The 22,662-nt window shown below is 41.6% G+C and overlaps 1 protein-coding gene across 5 annotated transcripts in view; it reads right to left on the bottom strand.

Moving 5' to 3' along the window:
- Positions 1–930: 930 nt before the first annotated feature.
- cobl (cordon-bleu WH2 repeat protein) overlaps positions 931–22,662 on the bottom strand; it is a 113,911-nt gene continuing 92,179 nt past the window's right edge. For 4 of the 5 annotated variants that reach the window (XM_084053264.1, XM_084053266.1, XM_084053265.1 and 1 more), the window contains 9 exons: positions 21,909–22,088; positions 14,994–15,315; positions 11,511–11,617; positions 10,952–11,077; positions 8,942–10,608; positions 8,356–8,589; positions 7,552–7,668; positions 5,440–5,757; positions 931–4,245 (listed from right to left, as the gene is read on the bottom strand). In XM_084053264.1, the coding sequence (XP_083909390.1) occupies positions 4,165–4,245; positions 5,440–5,757; positions 7,552–7,668; positions 8,356–8,589; positions 8,942–10,608; positions 10,952–11,077; positions 11,511–11,617; positions 14,994–15,315; positions 21,909–22,088 (3,152 nt within the window). In that variant the 3' untranslated portion in view covers positions 931–4,164. The remainder of the gene's footprint in view (positions 4,246–5,439; positions 5,758–7,551; positions 7,669–8,355; positions 8,590–8,941; positions 10,609–10,951; positions 11,078–11,510; positions 11,618–14,993; positions 15,316–21,908; positions 22,089–22,662) is intronic. The other variant, XM_084053268.1, reaches the window with a different exon arrangement.

The following is a 22,662-nucleotide window of genomic DNA, read 5'->3' as shown; positions in this document are numbered from 1 at the left end:
CCACACAGGGACAGTAGTGGTGTGTGTGTGTGTGTGTGTGTGTGTGTGTGTGTGTGTGTGTGTGTGTGTGTGTGTGTGTGTGTGTGTGTGTGTGCGTGCGTGCGTGCTCGTGTGCGTGTGCGTGTGAGAGGGAGCGAGAGAGATTACAACATATTCCATATTGATACAAGAACAGCAGACAGACACAGCAATGTACAATGGTAAAAAAAATAATCTGTGCATAAAATGGTTAGTGTTCATAACAATAAATTATAATTCCATTCCGAAACATATTTTGTAAGCAAATGCAATAGTTTTTAATACGTACATGCTAAATGATCTTCATTGTTCTTCATTGTTGAATGAGATCAGAATACATTCTCTAAATCTGGAGACTATATTCACTGTGTTCTGTGTTTCCTCTACATACTGTAATACTTAATTTATACACCATCTACGATAAAGCATAAATAAGGCTGGAATCCTATTCAGGGATATGCTGCAGTCAGGAGCTGTCATGCGAAAAATAAATGAACTGAATGATCAATCAATTCTTGTTTACAAAATCATTTATTGAATCACAAAAAAAAGGTAGACAAAAATAATAGATGTGCAATTCATCTGGGGAAAAAGTGCACTTGAAACTTAAAAAGCAATAGCTTATAAAACACTCAAACTAAATCATTAGAATGCCATTCTAGCGAAGGACCATTTAATCCAAATCTATCATTGTGATAATTACTCTTTAGTTTACAAAATATACAATTACTATACTATAACAAACTGCAAGATATAGTGTGTAAATGAAACCATCAAATGGAAGGAACCAGAAAATGAAAGCCATCGTTAGAAACCTGTCTAAAATGCCATGGCCCGAAGAAAAAAGAAACACGTTTTCTATTGAGTGTTGAAGATAAATTAATATGTAGCTCTCTGAAAATAGGAATGGTGTTTGCTTATATTATGTATTACCTAAACATACATGACAATATGTACATCTGAATATATATCCTCTACGGTTTATCATTCAGCTCTTTACAATTCAATGCAGCGGTACCGCGTTTGATAAATATACTATTTAACCACTTGAACCCTAGTGTCACTCTTCTGGGGCTAACATTCGGTGAAAATAGTAGATCTACAAGCTCACAACGTGACACATTGTGAGCTTGTAGATAGGCTATTTTCGGGAAAAGACTTTCTTGTAGAGTGAAACACTAGGGGGCCTAGTATAGAGCCCTGGATGACTCCGGTCAACTAGGGTTTAAGTGGTTTTAATCTCAGTTGTACACCTTTCTCTCTATCAGTCATAGCTTCATACTGGAAGTTTTCAATATAGAATAATAGCATGAAATGTCAACAATCATGCATAAATCAAGTCCATAGATTGACTACATTAGTGCTGAGGCATTCTACATCAACTACACTGTAAAATAACTGAGAATGTACAAATGGGTCCATCTTTACACTCTCTGGTAACACTCAGGACTGTGTAGTCTATTACATAATGGATAATTGCTCATTGATAAATAAACTAATCTCTTAGCTTCTGGTGACACCCACCAATAACATACTTAAGTTACTTAATGACAGTGCTTCAAAATGCTTTGAAATGTCAAGGAAAGGACAGGTTAGTCCTGTGTGTGTGTGTGTGTGTGTGTGTGTGTGTGTGTGCGAGCGCGCGTGCATGCGTGCACGCTCGCGCACGTGTGTGAATCAATGTACTGCATAAATAATGCATCCTTAATTATCTTTACTTGATGGATGGCAAAGTATCTCACATGTAAAATAAAACAGTCTCATGTCTGCAATGACGCTCATGAAACATTGATCCAAACCATTAAGAACAAATATGCAACTCAAAAATCACTACTTTCTCTATTCCTGTATAAATGTTTGGGATACAAGTTTTCTGCAGAGCACTGATTATGTAATGACAATGATTTAAAACAGCAGCATAAGATAAGGGCAAGAGGCAAAATGTGGAGAAGAATAAGTAGTAGCAGGCACAAGTTATGCTTGATTTATATTTTGTCGTACAACAGTGTCACGCAGAGAAAATAGCAGATCTACAAGCTGCAATGCCTTGTGAGCTTGTGGATTTGCTATTTTCACCAAGCAACAGCGTCGTATGATATATATATATATAAGTATAAATCAGACTTAGTCACCACCAGTGAAACACCTCAGACCGAAGTATTGTACAAGTTGGCATTATGGTCCAGATCTGAGCAAAAGAATACACTTTCTGGACCTTACGTTGTACCTTTTGTCACCTGGATTACACCTTGTTTTCCTTGAAAGTATACTTGAAAAGGTGTGCGTTTCAATTATTTTAGATGTGTTAAATATTAAGTTACCCAGATGGTAACATTATCATGTCAAACGTATTGCACCTTATGGAATATTTACATCAAAACATCAAACGTTTAATCACATACTATAACACTGAGTGAGCAACAGTTTACGGCATCCCTAACATCTGAGGAAAATTAAGGGTGTTAAAATCAAATAAAAATTGATCAAACAACAAATGTGATCAGAAATTATAATGGATATTAAAGTCAAAATATTCTGCTTTCTTTGCCCAGCAACAAAAACATATTATTGGCACATGCTGTGTACACCGTTACAATATTTTAGTTACAATATCTACTGAATTCAAGTACGGATGGCATGACACATAAGGTAAGTGACATGTTTAGAACTGGAATCTGCAGTACGTGTCACTAGCAACAAAGTAGAGGCTCTCGAGTCACCTCCAAACTAAACTAGTGTGTTGTATCTTGTATTCAATGTGTTAGGAAGTGGTCACAAAAACATATTCAGGGAAGCGAATGTCAGAAGCTGTCCAAAAGCTGTTTTAAGATCTGACTATTCCAGCTGAAGGCAGGGCATCATCTTGCTTTAAACTACGGTGATGCTTGAAAGTTTGTGATTGGCTGAAATTAGCAACCCACTTGTTAATGTATCTTTTGTTTATTAAAGTGCTGGAGACACAGGGAGACATCTGTCACTTAACAAACACTCTAATGAAATGATTACTATCAGAATAAAGTGCTTTAATCTTTCAACAAAGCACCTATAACTTTATTCTCCTTTGTTCTATCAATGATAGTGCAGAGGGGAATGTTCCTTAGTGCACACAGTAATCATGTGTAGTGTTTATATATAAGGCACCTGTTGGCCTATGCTCACTGTTTTGGCCCCTGTCCTCGGTTTGGTGTTTCAGGTAGGCTATGCCGTAGTTAAAGTGATCAATTAACATGATGCACAAGTCGTCCTTTTCATACTGCATATTTCTGTTGACTGCCTTTTCTAGATTCTACTTGACGTGACGTGTTGGGCGCATCGTGTGTTGGAACCCCATTGTCGTCTTGCTCACCGTTTACAGTTATCATACCAGAGGTGGTGAGTAGGGTCACATCATCAAAATGTATAATTTTAGCATGCAGCATGGTGAGCCCTCGTAGTTCCTGTTCTCCCTTTGTAGGTTCACCTGCTACTTATTTACTCCTTATTGTTTTTTTTTGCCTGTAGACTGCAGTAAAACCAACTGGGTTGTTTGTGTGATTGAAAACACCTGACTCTAATTTCAATGAACAGCTAATCCTACAGTTTCACATACTTTTGCCACCCACAGACATGTAATATTGGATTTTCCGCAATAAATAAATGACCAAATAACATGTGTTTAATTGGGTTCTCTTGATTTGATCTACTTTTAGGACTTTAGGAAATCTGATCTTAGGTCATATTCATGCACAAATATAGAAATATAAATATATTCCATGGGGTTCGCAAACTTTCAAGTACCTAGTAGTAGTATTCTCTGCTAACTCAGTGAAAAGTTACCTTTTTTTTGGGCTACTGCCAAATAGTGACAGCAACAAATAATTATAATCATCTCCCCTCAGTCATGTCAATGGAAAATGTGAGGCCAAACTAGAATTACCTGGCAAACCATCAGTCCTGTCATGAAATCATTAAGTACTCTTGTATAAGGTCCCAGGCTGTCAGCCAGTGCTGTTGTGGAGCCTTTTGGTGCAGTGGTGATTGCAATGTGATTTTAATCATGCAACTCAACTAGTTGCACCAGTGATACCAAACAAGTGTCACTTAAAATAATTGTATTCAAGCCATCTCCCCAGACTATACGTTCTATCATCTGAGGTTCTACTGTTATCATTGAGAGAGTGTTGAAGAAGTTGCGTGGATAGTCCCCAGTCTGCCATTCACTTGAACTGTCTTGGTGGGCGCAGCTACCTAGATGGTACAGACACAAAATAAAATTAAAATGACAAGATGACAATAACAACATGCTGCAAAGAAAGCATCCCATTCTTTGATCTTGCGATTGTATTAACTGTACGCAGGAAACTAAGCTTAATGAATAAATCAAACACATGTGGGCTTATGTCGTATCAAATTTAGGTTACGGTAGTTTAAGATTTGGGTTAGAGTCGTTTACGATTTGGGGTAGGGGCTTAACTGACAGATCGCTGATTGGGTTTAAAATTAAGAGACTTCTCAGCAAGTGAGAAACCAGTTTGACTCAGCAGTTGTCAAACTGCTCAGAGCTCAAGCTCCTCAGAGTGAATCATTCTTACCATTGAGTATTTTCCTCCCTAGTTATTGGACTGTCAGCTTTAAACTGCATACCTGCATTGTTAAATAGTTTTAACATGTTCTCCTCTAGGCTTCATTTATTTCTTGACCTGAAAATGAACCCATCCTCTCCCTCAACACATCACATACAGCAGTTCAGTATCTGTCAGCTGAATCTTTGTACGTGTTAGAATCTACGCTCCACTTCCACTTCCCCAGCTGCTGTATCCTAGGAGGGCTTTGTTCTGCTCAGGGCGAGTTCCAACTCAAGGTAAAGTAAGAAGTGTGAAATTTCAAACAACACGGCTGCCAGGGCTCCAGAGATGTGTCTCTTTCTTTCCGTGAATATTTCTCTTTCCTCTGTGTGTCTCCATGTTCCACCTCCATGTTTCTCTTACTCTTTCCAAGTGTCTCCTCTCGAACTTTTCCCCAAATAGAGTTAGTCATGTATAAGATTTAATAGACACTAGAGTTGTTGATGCGGATCGAGGTTTGGGAGACAGCAGGTACATTGAATTAAATCCATGACAGCCCATGCATTTAGTTTTCTATCTATTTCTCAAATATATTTTAACCACTTTCAAACTGACATCCGTAATCATTATCATTTATTTTCTCACAAGGCTTCGCGTTACGTTACGATGCGTTGCCAGCTTGTAGATCTGCAATTTTTGCTATGAATACAACAGGCATGCCTTGAGATTTTCACTTGTCTATTGGTGTGCCTCGGGTAGAATATGCTAAATGCTAACGCTCACCAATTAACTTAAAATGCACATCAAAAGCACAGCAGTGCCCCTTTAAAGATGCAGGACTCTGTGTTGTGGTGGATGAGTTGTTAGGTGGTTCTACCTTCTTGAGCTTCTCGGCAGCAGATCCGGAGCGGATGGATTCCAACATGGCTTCTCTGAGCATGGCAGGGTTCATCTGACCGCCAGGATGCACAACCCCACTGGGCTTAGCCGGGGCCGGGGCTGGGGGTGGGGGCGGGGGCGGCGGTGGAGGTCCGGTTGGCGCTGGTGGAGGAAGGACCCCTGCATGTGGAGGCAGAGGTGGGGAGAAGGGAGGAGGAGGAGGATGAGGGGAAGTGAAGGCGGGAGGGCTCCTCTTCTCCTCCACCACAGCATCTTTCCTGAAGCTCTCCAGCTCCTCGGCCGCCTCTGATTTGGTCTGTGGAGTGTGGAGAGAGGAGAGACGGTGGATGCAAAGCACACAGACTTGCAGGGAGACAGCTGCTTACAGGAACACAAGCCAAGAAAGTGCAAATATTATATATAAATAATATGATGTACTGTACTGTATGTCCAGAGGAAGAGAGATACTGTTTGTTTTGTGAACTTGGTGAAATTGAAAATGAGGTTCACTTTTTGTTTTATTGCCCTAAATATGATGATATAAGAGAGGTATTTGTTAGTAAGATGTCTTCTATTTGTGGTGATTTGCTTGAGTTAGATGATTATGAAAAACTTGAGATATGTTTTGTTAAAGGAGCTTTTGTTTTGTCAAGCTTGGGAGAGAAGACAGAACACTCTGTATCATTCTGAGATGTAATTGAATGTATTATGTGAATATATTTAAAACATGCTGTAAGTGTAAAATGGTGTCTTATAAACCCATGCGGGTTGGGCCCTTCGTGTGCAGGACACGGAAATAAAATGATCTATCTATCTATCTATCTATGTACCGGCAGCGCACACGTGCAGACACACACAAAAGTAAATTGCTTGAAGTCCTCATTCTCTACATTGCATTATAAAAGTCAAGTCATCACAAAGCTCTTTAAGTTCAGATATGTGCTGCTTTTAAAACAAAAGGATAATAAAAAACTAAATGATGTTCTGATTTGATCCTATACACGCAGACACATCGTTTCATGAAAACTCTCATTCAAAGACGGTCTACTATATTTATCTTCAATCAAAACAAATGAAACTTTTCCCTTTCTTTTTTTTTGTTAAGCCCAAAAGGCTGTGGGTCTGATTTAGTAATGCAACATTCCAGAGATTCCAGCACTGGTCAGGAACATTCTAGAATAGAACCGCAGATGGGCCTCGGTTACAACAGCACATTTCCTGGCCCTTTCATTCCACATGGCTCCTTACATGACAACAAACCACAACTCCCAGTCCACACAGAGGGATTCAAATAGAAACCAACGCACGTATCGTTGTTGATTTCCCCCCCCAAAAAATGTGATCTACAAGCTCATAATGCGGCACTCGGTGGCGCGCCATGAGCTTGTATATCTGCTATATTTGAATAGCCAAAGAAATCTTAAAATGACACAGATGCAGATCTACATTTTTTTCGTAAATGAATGCCCTACTTGCCCTACAGATCTGCAAGCTCGAAACGTGGTTTTGAGCTTGTAGATCTGCTACTTTTGCTATTTTTTTATTCGAATCCTGATAAGTGACGGTTTTGGACATATGTGGTTTCCACCCCACAGAGACAATATAGCATGGTTGCTTGCATGCATCTGTGAATACGTAAATAGCTTAACTATATACAGTATAGCTATGTATAGCTATGTATTATCTATAGCTATGTATAACGACATGAACTCTAGTGTATGGGCATGTCATAATAGGTGATCATTAGTCGAAAATAATATTATTTTATTTTTGGGGAAGAGATTTGGTGTAGAGGGGGAAAAAAATAGGGGGCCGAGCACCCCAGTGGACCCCGGTCAATGAAGCATATAGGGTTTTAATTGGTAAAGATGCATAATGCACTGTTAATGATATGGTACCTTATCTATAGACATGCCTTAGAATTATAAGGCTGCAGATGTCAGATTTCCTGCACTTGAACATTTGTTCAAAACAAAAGTATAAAAAAAGGAAGAACTGATATAAGTGAAACCCTGTATTACAATCATTTGCAATTATGAATAATATATGAATGAGATCAAATGGTGGATACCTCATGTATTTTGTAACATGAATGTTGAGATCATTTTACCTTCCTTAGCTTTCCAGAGCTGCCCTTTGCCCTGATGGCGGCCAGCAGAGCATCCCTCTCGTTCTCCTCCTCCTCATAAGATGGCTTTTTCATGCTGCTGGTAGTAGATCCAGATATCTAATGATGAGAGAGGAAGAAGATCATTAAAATAACCAATTAAAAACTTCTCAAAACTTTTCTACAAGTATTTGTGCTCATTGACCCGTGAGGCAATCGGCTGCTTGCTTGGGCACAGGCCCTCACAAGTCCTCGCTGTCAGCGCGCCTGCCTTGTTGTCAAGTGATTAAAGGACATTGAGTTAGCAAAAACAAGTGCTCCATTTGCCCAGCAATCTGGGGATGAAGATCAATGCAGCAACCACAGTGGCCATGTTTGACATGCTGAGTTTCTTCTGCAGTGTGGTCGGTGTCGCACACAGTGACAATTCAGCTGGGGCGGGGGGGGGGGGGGGGCACTGATTGGTTCTCAAAGTGGGGTCCTTGGGGGGGGGGGGGGGGGGGGGGGTCCCAGGGGATCCCCAGCAAAATGTGTTAAAATAGTCTCACAATCATTTGAATGCCGCGCTATGAGCTTGTAGATCTGCTATTTTTGAAACCTTTTTTCAAATAATTTCCTGTCAAACTGCTATCCTACCAATAAAGGCATAAAAGCCCCAAAATATATCTTTAAAAAATAAATCGTAGTGTTTTGCCTATTTTGGTGGCCCACAATACCCTTGCGGCCCACAGGTTGAGAACCACTGCCCGGGCCTACATGATAATAAATAGTTATGATGAGCTGTAGACTCTCCATCCATAACGTCACCTTCTTCAGCCTCTCCTTCCCTCCCCCGGTCTGGATGGCCTCCATCAGGTTGCCGTGGAGAGATGTTTCCTTGTGAACAGACTTGCAGATCACCGGTCTGAACTTCTTCACTGGCCCGAACACTGTCACCTGGTGTGGCTCAGGGAGCATGCCGTCACTGGATTCACTGACGATAGTTTCTGGTTTCTTAGGCAGCACTGGATGGGTGGCTGTGGTGGCCGTCTCTTTGTGGCTCTGGTAATATAATAATAACAATATAACATAATAAATATGTAAGTGATAGTGTACAACAAAGTGTTCCGACATAGGAATTAACAGACAAGGCGGAGTGGAGTTCCCTCTGCCAAGTCCGTTATTTACCAATATCAGGACACATCAGAGTGCATTATCATAGCATCATCATAACATAACAAAACTCATTTTAACATGTTCATTCACCACTTTCATAATTGAGAAAGTTCATGTAAAAGTGGCAAACCAGAGCTGTGTTGTCTTGGTAACCACTCTAGTCTAGTCCTACACACGGTTTACGTTCGTGTGAAACTACAAAACGGTCTTGCATATCAAACATACATACAGTACATACAGTGACACTGATCTTGGCTGGGAACGGTGTCTTGGAGGCTGGAACCTCTTTGGTGGTTGACCGTAGAGAAGGGGATTGATGCAGGGAGCGAGTCCGTGAAGGGCTGGGGCTTCTGGCCCGGACATGTTGGAGATTATCTCTGCCGTAAGTAGTGGTCAGGTTCATTCGGGCGGGGCTATTGGGTCGAATACACTTAGTGTTGGCTGTTTCTGCTTTCAAATTCTTGGAGCTTTCTTTGGTGGATTGAAGAATACTACTAGCAGCACACGCTTCCCCGTCCCATCTCACTTCCTCATGAGCCGTCTGCCTCTCGGAGATGTACTCATTAGAGCTCATTGAACTCTTTGGGTCAGGAGGGTGAGACATGGATTCGGACCTCGTCACTTTACTTTCTGACACAAATGACTGAGTAGAGTGGTGTGGGTTCACGTACATAGATCGACCCTTCTGGTGGGAGAAGCTGCCTGTCCTAAGAGTAGAGGACTCTGGGATGCTGGGTGTAATATCAGGTTTAGCTGAAGTCTTCGGGGTGTATTTGGTGATGGCAGAGGCCACGTATTGGCTGGAGGTTCTCCTCGACGGTTTGAGGAAGGACAGGTCTCTTTTCTGATCTGGGATGACCGCAGGTTGAGGGGGAGGTTTACTGTTGGGCTGCTGCGGAGGTTCTGAAATGGACACTTTGCTCTCCTTGTCTATCTGCTTCTCCTTTTTCCTTTCGACGACTTCTTTCACCGGTTCCTGTACGGTTTCTTTCACTGCCTCTTTAGGCTTGACATTGTCTGCCGGCTCATGAGCTGAAACTTGAGCAATTTTCAAGCCCTCGGTCTTGTGGGTCATCTCAAACCTTTCTGAGACAGCGGCGGGATTATTTTTCAGGTCATCGGCACTGTCCTTGACCTTGTCACCAACACTCCTGCTGGAGGCCATAGAACTGTCTTGTTTTTCAGTTGAGCTCCAGAAGGCTTTGGCTTTCCCCAGCAGAGGAGACCCTTCACTGGTGTAAACCTCCAGCTCAGACGAACCCCCAAATTTGTTACGGCACAATCCCGCTTTCACCATGTTCCCCTGCTCATCGATTTTGATGGCACCCGTGGTTCGGGGGGCCACCGGCTTCTCCACCACAGCATGACTACTAGAACCAGAAGGTTTGGGAGGGACGATGGTGAATGTTTTCATACCAAACCGAGATGTGCCGCTGCAGGTTATCTTGCTATGTGAGGTGGTGGTACCGGCGTTGTTACTGGCGTGGACCCTGTACATAGGAATATGTCCATCCTCATCCGTCGACATCGACCGCTGATTGGTCGGGGCCGGACTATTTTTCATTTCGGGAACAGTGAGAGTGTTGCTGTTAATGGGATCAGGTTTAGTCTTGGTGCTGTGCTTCCGTTTCTGCACATCGAGATTCGTTTTTGACACTGTGCTTTTTTGTTTTCCTTCTGTCGCCGTGTTTCTCTCTGCATTGCTCTTTTCAATTGTTGATGTATTTTTCTCCTCGTTCAGCATGCCATTCATAGGCCTGTTCTCCTGTGATTGGCTCCGCTGTGCAGCCTGATAAGGTGTCTCCTGAGAGTTCACACTGCTAGTTTCACTGCTGCCGTTGGCCATACAAGCATTGTTGTTTTTGTTCTGTATCTCCCCACTGGGCTGGTGACTTGAGGTGAGACCTAGAATTCAGACAAGACAGCAAAAAGTTTGAATCCCCCAGAAGCAAAGATTGGAGTTAAAATAATACACATATTCAAAGATTTACACACATTTTCACAATTATTCAAAAATAGCAGATCTACAAGCTTGTAGCGCAGCTATGAGCTTCTATATCTGCTTTTTTTGAATAGCCAAAGTGTAAAATAATGCTTTTTAGCTCAAATCAAAAAATGACGTTCCAGGTCTTAATGGGTTACATTGTGAAATTAAGATGTTATAGAACATAGCAAATATCAAACATACCACACAGTCTACATTTCAAAGAAGGAAATACATGTCCAACAAATTGAACCCTCTTAGTACCTTTGCAATCAGCTGACTGGGTTCCGGTCAGTGACTCTGTCTCATAGTCATAGTCATCCAGGACATCATCTATGGCTGTGACTGGCACATCCATGTCTACCATAGATACTGGCACGTCATTACTGTCTGTGGATTAAGTATAAGGAGTGTCATTCAGTGAGGCAATACACACATGGGTGATATACAGCATTGTGAAAACGATGAGAGATAATAAAATGAGTAATATGATAATCACTATGAAATTTGAATAATAATCTTAGGGGTATTCTTTAGGTAATCGTGAATGGGGAAAAACTGTATTTAGAAATATCAAGATTGTGAATAAAAACACTGCTCAGTTGGAATTGTGAAAAAACAAACAAAACCCCCCACAATTCAGGCCTTTTTATTTTTATTCAGTGGTGGAAATGGGTTTCAATAGATATTAGTGTACTGTGTTGTTACTAACAACAAATATTAATTCGTTTTTAAAAGTACAGTTGCCAAATAATGTATATATTAGGGCTTGTAAGGTCTCAGGCAATCAGGTCTCAGTTGAAAGCTACATTACAAACTTCACCTGCAACATCTGCTTCAAAAGTCTGACTGAGCTGGACGGTGACTTCTGGGTCTTTCTCATAGCTGTCCTTTAACCTGCCTGACTTCTTCAGGCTGATGTCGCTGTGTCTGAGAGAATAGAGAAAGAGTTGAAAGCTCATTGGCACAGAAAATGGTCTTTCCATACATCAACGAAGACATGCACACAGACACACAGTACTGTACTGTATATCCCAAAGAGACTTTGGACAGTGGTGCAGCAAGCAGTAGATGGTTTGCTCAAGGGCACTTTGGCAGTAATGGCCTGGGTACCCCCTCCCCCATTCCTTATTCTTTTAGGATTAGGGCCACTAACCTTTCCCTTAATAATTAGACAAAAGGCTAAATACAGTTCAAATAACAGGGGAAAGAAAACATAACTTATAGTTTTTTATAATATGAAGCCGATTTAAAAAAGAAAAGAAAAAAGATTTACATTAGAACATGGTGTCTTTGAAATGTGCAGCTATAAAGATATTATTACCACAGAGTTCATGTTTCCTTTATTCTCTATTCAAGAGTTCAACAGAGCATTCTCATGAGTCACTGATGTATTAGCCATAACAAATTGCAAAAGGGAGGCCAAACCAAATAGAATTTGTCTTCTAAGAGACTTGGACGGGAATACTTTTTCCTCAACGACTCTGAGAAAAGCAGGCTTATGGTGCTTTCCTGGAAGTTGGAGGAGCAAGCAGCTACAAGCCAGGCCCAAGGTTCATAAAGCTTGTCTGAGTGAGAGCACTGATCGGGGTTCACTGATTCAGGCACATTACCATTCACATTTCACAACAACTTAACCCATTTAGACCGGGGAAAGAATCTGTGTCATTTTTAGATTTCTTTGGCTATTCAAAAATTGCAGATATACAAGCTAATAGTGCGGCACGACAAGCTTGTAGCTATTTTTCAAAAATCTTGAAAGTTTGTGCAAATCTTTGAATATATATCCCCAGAAGCAAAGATTTCAGTTACAAATGTTTGCTTTAAAGCAAACATTTGTAACTCAAAGCTTTGTTTCTGGGGATTCTACAAATGTCTTCTAAATCCTAACAGTTTTTTGAAAAACGTATGTTTCTATATCAGTGGTGCGCCAACGTTTTCATGTCAAGGACCCCCATAATTATATGTATGTGGCCGTGGACCCCCATCTCAAAGTATTTACTTCCAGGGACCCCAATGAAGCAAAGATTTGAGTTACAAATGTTCCATTTAAAAGATATACAGTATATATTCAAATATTTGCACAAATGTTCAAGATTTAAAAAAAAATTATAGCAGATCTACAAGCTCATAGTGCGGCACTCGGTGCTGCGCTATGAGCTTGTAGATCTGCTATTTTTGAACAGCCAAAGAAATCTCAAAATGACACAGGTGCTTTCCCGGTCTTAATGGATTAAAAGGCAAAAAGTGAGCCTGGGTCAGCAATCATTTTCCCAGAAAGACTTTGAATAAGGGCCTAGAATCATAACTATGAAAGCACAGCACTAAGGGTTATGGCTGCCAGCCTTGGCCACGGCTCAAATATAACACACGGCAGGAGCTGCTCTCGGTTAGTACTACTGGCAGTGTGACGCGACAATCAGGAAAAGACAGTGATGCTTGATTCTCCATATGTGAAACTAGACCTTAAAGCAAAATATGAAATTTAAGCACATTGTTTGTGTAGTATTTGCCATAATGGCAAAAAAGTTAGGTCATGGTCAAAGACCAGTTGGCTCCCAAGCAATTTGGATCTTAATTGCTTACTTTGGTAGTTAATTAAAGGGGTAGTTCACCCAAAAAAAAATCGTATTTTCTATCAATTAGTACACACCCCATGAAGCATCGAATTCATGGATTTTTTTTTGTTTTTGTCACATTCCTGAGCCAATAATTTGATGATAATAATAAAGATGCTAATGTATCCGGTAGGAGACACAAAGGAGACTGTGGTCTCTCCTATCGGAGAGACCGCCGGTCATCAAGTTATTGGCTTAGGAATGTGATAAAAACAAAAAAATCGCCATGAATTTAATGCTTCATGGGGTGTGTAATTGATAGAAAATAAGAAATGTTTTGGTTGAACTACTCCTTTACAGTTATAGGAGATCACAATGACATGTAGTACCTGTAAGATCAATATTTGTTTTGGTTTTCAACAACCTAGAAATTGGTTGGATCTGTTTTAGGTGGAAAAGGAGAAGGAAAGAAAAAAAGGCCACTGGGACCTTAAAAGCAGAAGCTGGCTACAGTGTGGTAGACGATACGTATGGAGATGAACGGCGGAATACTGGGAAACGTGAGGTAGATGAGTAAGAGAGTGAAGCAGACCCTGTGAATCATAGGTTTGACAGGCCCACCCAGACGCCCTAATGTGTCTCTGTCTCGCTACCCACAATATGTTCGCAATAAAGTAGCTGGATGAACAAAGGGTCGTAAATTAAGGTCAATACATTACTGAAGCTTTGGTGTACTTTGTCTCGCTCACCCACACTCCCCTTAGCACCACTTTCCCCTCACTGGAATGCTGCCTGCCCTTCGTTCCTGACATCTGACACCCAGCCTTCCCTCTATTATTCCCTCTTTTGTCTCCCTTTCCGATCTCTTCCACCGGCCGTACCTGCGGCTATAGGGCTGTCACGATTACAAATTTAAGTTGACGATTAATTGTCACTCAAATAATTGCAATTAACGATGTAATTGTGTGTTTGGCAATGAACATTGGAACACATGAATACTTTTTTAAATTTCTGTTTGCCTTTTAGGCTTCGTAATAAAAAATAACTTTACATATACAAAGAAATGGCATATTTAAAGGTAGGGTAAGTGATTTGCGTTCGTTAAAATAATTGTTAAATAGCTCTATATTCTGATAGTACTCATTGCTATAGAGTGTTTGTTCAGTATTAGGAGTCTCCTTGTCTCTCCACCTCTTTATTAAACAGAAAATGCATTTTCGTTTCAGTTTCAGTTTCATTTCCAATTTTATCCAACCAGGACAGAGAACTCAATCAGGATACAGATTAAACAAGTGAAATTGGAAGTGATGACACTAAGAAATGAGCATGCAAAATCTGAACTGGAACACTATACAAATTAAGCTTAAAATGGGTACTTTCTCCTGATTGGCTGAGATTTTGACACCTACCGAAAAATGTATTTTCTGTTTATTAAAGAGCTGGAGAGACGGGGAGACTCCTGTTACTGAACAAACACTCTATAGCAATGATTACTATCAGAATATAGTATTTTAACCTTTTAACAAAATACTTTTTGTTTTAACCAAAAAATATCACTTACCCTACCTTTAATAATTTTATAAATGTAAAAATAGCATAAATAGCTGATCTAAAAGCTTCGAAGTGACGCGTTGCTTTTGTTATTATTCGGAATGTGTGAACATTTTTCAACATGGAAACGATTATGCAAAAATAATTGCGATTATCAAAAAAAAAATGCGATTATGTAATAATTGTGACAGGCCTACCTGTGGCTGGATCCCCAAGTGGCGCATCCCTCGTCGCTGTCGCTGGAATTGTCCCTCACTGGTCCCAGTTGTCTGTCTCCGGCTCCTCCGCTGCTTCCGTCCAGAGACAAGCTCCCGTCCGGAGACGTGGGCTGCGTGTCCGAGGGAGAGCTGACCAGGCCCGAGTCCTCGCCTTCGGCCATGCCCTCGGAGGCGGCGTATCCCTGGTCGGGCAGGCTGCTGCCGGTGCTGCTGCTGCCCACCGACAGCGTCTCCTCCTCCAGAACGTCGGCGTCTGGGCTCTGGCCACCTGTCACAGGCCTCTGCAGGGAGTGGAGCCAGGCTAGCGGAGGAAAATAATGAGAAAGCATGACTTCCTTTCGTCGTCCATTGCTATTGTCAGTGGTGGACAATAACAGAAGTACATTTACTTGAGTATCTGTGCTTTACTCGAGTGTTTGTTTTTTGGGATACTTTTATGGGATGACTTTCACTCCACTACATTTCTAGGTACATTATGAATTAACCACTCAAAAATTATGATCGAAAGCCGATCTACCAGCCCACAATTGTTGAGCTTGTAGATTATTTTTTTTGGGCGGGGGGGGGGGGGGTATCTCGAAATTTCAATACAGCAATGCATTCTTTAAAAAAAGAAAATGTAATTTGAACTGCTTAAGTGTTTTTAAAAACAAGTACTCCAGTACTTTAACTCAAGTACAAATTTGACAGAACAACTTTCACTTGTAGCTGAGCAATATTGACCAGGAGTCTTTTTTGACTCAAGTATTGGGGCTGAGTACTTTGTCCACCGCTGGTTATTATCTTTCAGCGTCAAAGTTGTTGGCATGGCTCATGTTGCTCTCACATCATACTCAGGGGATAGGATTGGAAACCCCACCCCGACAGGGTGAGAGGAACACGGCCGCCATATGCATATTATGGTCACGTGTGGATTAGGAAAACAAAAATATTGGCACGTCAAAGCTTGACAACGTTTGCAGAGAACAGGTACATTTGCAGAGAAAGATAAAGCACAGACACACCGCAGGAGAAAAGCACAAGAGATGCAAGGATAGAGAAAGCAGAGGAAGTATTCATGAGTTTCAACACACACACACACACACACACACACACACACACACACACACACACACACACACATGCACTGTTACACCCAAATAAACCTAAATCAAACACCGAAAACGGAGGCCAAAGAGGCCACAGGCAAAAAGTGCAACCACTTCTGGCTTGATAAAACAGATTTAATGATGTGTGGGTGGACTTACTGTAAACAAACCGTTTTAATTAGGTTTTTACAGTAAGAGTCCCCAATGACAGATATACTGACATAGCATTGCTTCATCTCTTCAGTACAGTCATGCTCTGGTCAGCCCTCTGGGCTTTGGGGAGCTCATTTAGTCAGTTACTGATCTCATTGAACTGCAGTCCAACGGAATAAAAGTCAATGTACCATTTGTTAGGTTTCACAGCAGTCAAGCCAGCATGCACAGCACAGAGAGGCCATGAGGCCATATACTATAAAATGACTGAAACAGTACATGATCTTATTAAAAAAAATGGGCGAGTCAATTTGTCTCTTCCATGTGTGGATGTGTTAGCGAATCGTATTGATATGCACCTTTGTTGTGCTGTATAGTGTGTGTTGTACTGTATGTGTGTGTGTGAGTGTGTGCATATCAATGTTGCATGCTCGTGTGGGTGTTTAAATACGTATCTCTTCACTGGTGTATATGCATGTGTGGAGGGTGCATGATTTAATCTTAAAAGTGTTTCGCCTGCATGTCTGTTTGCACGTGCGCGTGCGTGTGTGTGTGTGTGTGTATGTGTGTGCCAGGCCTGTCAGTTTTGGGCCTAGTCCTAATGGTGTGGAGAGAGACATTGAGTTCTAGGAGATGTGGTGATGACTCACAGGGCTGTCCTCCCAGCTTCTTCCCAGCAACGCCTTAGTCATGCCAGCTGCAGCCGCAGCCGGCACGCACGGATGCACGCTCACATGCACACGCACACACTCACATGCACACACGCACACCCCCCCAACAATAAAATTTAAAAAACGTACATACATGCACACAACCATAATGTATGCACGTGCACAGAGAACACACCAAACCACCATGCACGCTTTAACAGTCATTCCCAAACCTCACACAAAACACAAGCACCAACTTCTGTCCAATATTTGACTCATTCTTATACAAATGTGACATTGTCATACTTGCCACAATAAAAGCACCTGCAAAAACAGACTATTCTCTATTCCTTTTGTTTCTTCATTTTCAAAACTGAGGCATGACAATCCATGCAACACCATTCCAAAAATAACCATCAACTCAAGTCTTTACTCAAATATTTAATGGGAAATTATCCTTTTTCAAACACACCATAATGTATATCGTTTTTACAGATAATTATTTCCCACTGTTTGTAAATACATTTCACATGCTTTGGATATCCATTAGGAGAAAACACGGTCAGAAGGTTCTGAACTCAAAGAAGCTTGCAATGGCCTACACATCTATAAATCAGCAGCTTAGAGCTGGCAGAGCATAAATGATATTTTGGATTAAAATAGATTCAAAATCAGATCAAAGGCTCCTTCATGAGATGTGTTTAGTACTTAAATTGCAGTACCAAAATTCGGACCAGAACTGAATTATGTAGCAAACAAATTAAACTGGGAAGAAACTCAAAAGGCTTAAAATATTTTGTATTTCTGTAGAACCAAAACGTAAACAGTTCGATATCTTATCCATTGAAATATTCACTACAGAAAGATTCTTCATTATTGTATTTTGACAAAATGTTCCTGGCCGAATGAGCATAAGATCCAACTTGACCCGACTGTACTCACATTTTTTATTTTCCCATTGGACAAAAGTAGTAGGCTACTTAGTACCAGGTGCAAGGCTAGTACCTGGTGCCAAACCTCCATCAAGGTTCCAAGCAAGCTGAAGCGATATGCCAAAACGTGATGTGATAACACTGCAGTCTACAGACTGCTCAGAGAGAATCGTCGTTAGCGTCATTGCGTCACGACAGACTCCTCTATAATAATGCATGGAAGTTCTCATACACTGTAAACAAACTTTTAAAACTAGTTGCTGTAAATGTGAAATAAATCACTGTTGAGCAACTACATGGCCTATTTCTTACCTAAAATGGTATAAGAAACAGTTTTTGTTGGACTGTACAGGTGTAATAGAGACAGCATTTGTGTTAGAATTAGCGTTAACCTTAGCATTGTTTAGCGTGCTCCTACACAGAGGGTTGGATGTCGTTATGACAACCTGTTACATAAAAAGGGTCCTATCTGAAGTGGACATGTAGTAAAGGAGTAGAGTAGAGTCAAGTACAGTCGAGTCGAGTTGAGCCACTGGTACCATTTAGTGGAAAAGTAATTCCATGGGACCGAGAACTTTATTGACACATTTGTAAGTGTCATATGCCTCTCTGAGCCACCAGCTGTGAGCAGCCTAACCTTTAGGTTGAATAAATAAAGCTCAAATGTGGTCATGCATCTAGTAGCCTTTTAAATTTTACTGCAAAGCCTTCGAACATGAAATCAATGTCAAGGGAATATCCTGGCTCTCTTTTACACAGATTGTGTGTGTGTGTGTGTGTGTGTGTGTGTGTGTGTGTGTGTGTGTGTGTGTGTGTGTGTGTGTGTGTGTGTGTGTGTGTGTGTGTCACACACACACAAACACACACACATTATTGAATACTAAATTGCATCATGTAAAAGGGGTGAGCCGAGACCACCGCCCAGAACAGAATCATGTCATTGATAGATCATGCGCTCCATAATGGCGCATAAGGCACACTGTGCGTCTAGGTATCTGGTTTCCAACCCAAGCCAAACCACTGAGGATAGGGAGGGAAACATACGCTGTCCAACTATAGATCTGCACATATCACATCACCAAAATATTGACCCAGAGATATCACATGGCCTTGCCTCATAACCTCATCCCAGCATGTCGCTCATCAATCAGGGCTAGTAATCCATACGCTCATCTTTCTTCATATAGTCCTCTTACCACATTCTGCGTGTCCTCTTTTAACCCTGCCCTGTTCTCAAACACACGCTACTCGATACCACCGAGCGCATCGAGCCGAAATACAAAACCCCATATTTACAGACAAATAAAAAACACAACAGAAAAACAACCATTCGATTGAGAGGCAGGTTGAAATTAGAAGTACTTGGCTTTCACTCGCACTGTTTGTGTCCTCAGCTTAATCGAACTCAAACCCTCACATGGAGAGAGGCCAAACATGGCCAATTTTCAAAACATTTCAACATCTTCAGAAATAGCAAAAATAGGAGATCTAAAAGCTCAGAAGGCGCGCGCGGTGTCACACGTTCTAAGCTTGTGGATCAGCTATTTTAGATATTCGTTGTACGACAAAGTATACAGGGCCAAAGTGGTTAAGGGAGGTGCTGTCTAGTACAGCGAAAGCAGCAAGGATGAATTGAAAGTCCAAAGTGAATAGAGCAGCTGAAAAAGTTCTGACTTGAAGGACCACAGGATGAGCAGGAAGTCCAATTAGGAGGAGGAAAGCAAAAGGAGCAGATGAGGAAAGGGTGAGGAGGGGGCGAAGAGGGCGGCAGGTGGAAAGGAAGGGACCTCATGAGCGTTTGGAGCGCAGAGGCCGCAGACGGACAGGCCCACAGCAGTACACTGAAGAGAGGAGATGAGAAGAATTAAGGAGATGAAAGACAGTTACAGTACATGGATTAAAGCACACACACAAATCTCTCAACTGAAAAATGCGGGCCAAGTCCCAATCTGTGATTTGTGAAACAGCGTGAACATATCGTAGCCTACCTAGAAATCGCAGATTGAGGCATTAACCTTTGCTTTTCTGAGACATTCGAGACTGTTAGGGTTCATGGAAAATGCTGTTCTGAACATGTATTCTATTGCTAGTTTGACAATTTCAAATAACATTTTATCTTAAATAACTTTCATATCTTTTAGAGCTTGACTACAAGGCACGTGGGTTAGGTTTAGGGCTATGCCTGATTTATACCGAAAATAGCCGATCTAAAAGCTCACAATGTATAAATCATCCTTAGTTTAGAGTAAGCCAAAAGTTTGCCAAGAGAAAAAAACTCAAATCAGTCGTGGAGACTGAGAACTTGAATCCATGCAGTTAACAGTTTACAATACAGAGAATGGCGATGAAAAGACCATGCAAAAAATCTGAGGACGTTTATGACTCTTTAAAAAAACCTGTACATATTCATCTGAAACGTTGTGCAAATCCTGCAAGAAGCTTTGTGCACGATATTTCCGCAAACAATACAGGTACCTTTTATGGTACATCTAATGCCTGTGGCTGTGTTTCATCTTAAAGGCTTACCTCAGGCCCGTCCATGCCTGTTGGATTTGAATCAAGCATACAGTGTAAAATCAGTGAAACTCTCACACACACACACACACACACGTGCATACTTGCACGCAGGCTTGCACGCACGCACGCACACACACACACACACACACACACACACACACACACACACACACACACACACACACACACACACACACACACACACACACACACACACACACACACACACACACACACACACACACACACACACACAGTATACAGTACATACTGTATATACAGCATATAATGCAGAGGTGAAAGAGTATTAGAATATAATACTCAAGTGCTACTAAAGTAGAATAAGGTTACTTGTGTTGAAAGCTCCTCAAGTAAAAGTGCATAAGTAGCTCTTTTGAAGACTAATCCAACACATCAGTTACATCCTGATGCAACAATTTCATCATGAATACGTTCCACCAACCCATCCCTCTCCAGTTCAGTGGTAAGCATCGTGGTAAGCATCTTTCATTTATGAGAAAGCTTTCTTAAAGATTGCCATACAAGGCGAAAGAGGTTCAAAGCAAACTTCAATAAAGTATCATGATTGTTATCTAACAGCACAACTGACTCCTCTGGTTCTCAATGTGCATAATTGATAGTTAGGAACCAAGTGGACCTTAACCCATTCAATCCGGGAACGCATCTGTGTCATTTTAGATTTCTTTGGCAATTCAAAAATAGCAGATCTACAAGCTCATAGCGCGGCACCGAGTGAGCTATGAGCTTGTAGATCTGCTATTTTTTAAAGTTAACATTTGTAACTCAAATCTTTGATTCTGGGGGGGGGGGGGCCTGGAACAAAACATTTTGAGATGGGGGTCCACGGCCAAATACATATCTAAAAATGTTTTCTAAATCCTAACAGTATGTTGCTATATCAGTGGGGCTCCAACTTTTCCATGTCAAGGACACCCAAAATGATATGTATTTGGCCGCGGACACCCATCTCAAAATATGTTGTTCCAGGGACCCCCTAAAAGCACAGATCCGACTTTAAAATGTTCGCTTTAAAACATAGCCTATATATATATATATATTCAAAGTTTTCCAAAAATTGTCCACGATAAAAGATTTTTAAACCACCAGTGCTGCTGATGGAAACAGATAGTTGTTGTTCACAGTGTGCATGCGTGACATACAGCATGTACTTGATATGAGAATCCAACAAACATACACAATACGAACATAGACACAAATGTAGGGGCAGCATGAAGCGTAAGGTAGCCCTGTAGAGGTAAGAGTACATTTCGCACACGCACGCACGCACGCACGCACGCACGCACACACGCACACACGCACGCACCTGAGAGAAGAAGAATAAACATTACGCTACAGGAAAGAAACAGGGAAAACGCTGTGAAAGACAGGATAGCAGCCTCTGAAAAAGGGAATAAAGATGATGATAGATGGAGAAAAAAAGATGAAGGAACAGCGCAGGAGGAGGAGGAGGAGGAGGAGAAGGAGGAGGAGGACAGTGGAGTAGACAGACTGCCCATCCAATGTGGAACCTACACTGAGTGGCTGCTTCCTCCATCTCTGTGGGAATGTGTGGGGACGAGGCTGTGTCTGTGAGCTCTAAGGGAGGGGACACTGGGGAGGTGGGGGCAGTCGGGGAAGGTGGGAGGACAAGCTGGGGCGGCTCCCGGGCCGGGGCCCGACGAGGTTTGGGTGGCACCGGTCTCTCGGCTGAACCTGGAGGAGAGAGAGAGAGCGCATGCAACACGGCAGGCAGCAGCGGTCAGTATACAGAACTATAGGAAACAACAACAACACTGAGGGTAAAGCAACATGGGTCTGAAGACACAGGATTTTAGATAGAAGCAGTTTTGAAAATAATTGTTTCCGGTTTTAAATCTGCTGCCGCTGCTGTCAAGTGAAGCTATATGGGAAACTGAACCAGAACCTGGAAATGGGTATATGCCACCTTCTGGAAACAAGGACTACAGTTATGCACGAATAGCCTATTGAACCATATTCACACACCGGCTATTTTGCTCTTACTTCATACTCAGGGGAGGTGCGGGGAACCCGAGGTTTCCCTGAGTAGGAAGTAAAAAAAAAACACCTTGGGGTTTCTCACCTCCCCCGAGTATGAAGTAAGAGCAACATGGCAGCCGTGTGTACAGTATATGGTCTATAGTAATGCATCAAAACAGCCATAGAACTATTGAACTATTGACCAAAACATGATCGATGGATCATGGTCTCAAGATGTGTCTTGAGTTTTGTGTCCTATCATCAGCAGGTGCTGCGTTCACACTTTTGT

This window comes from Gymnoscopelus microlampas (genome assembly GCF_963454915.1).
Source record: "Gymnoscopelus microlampas genome assembly, chromosome: 3".
NCBI lineage: Eukaryota > Metazoa > Chordata > Actinopteri > Myctophiformes > Myctophidae > Gymnoscopelus > Gymnoscopelus microlampas.
The sequence above is the reverse complement of the archived record's forward strand: the minus strand, read 5'-3'. Positions and strand labels throughout refer to the sequence as shown.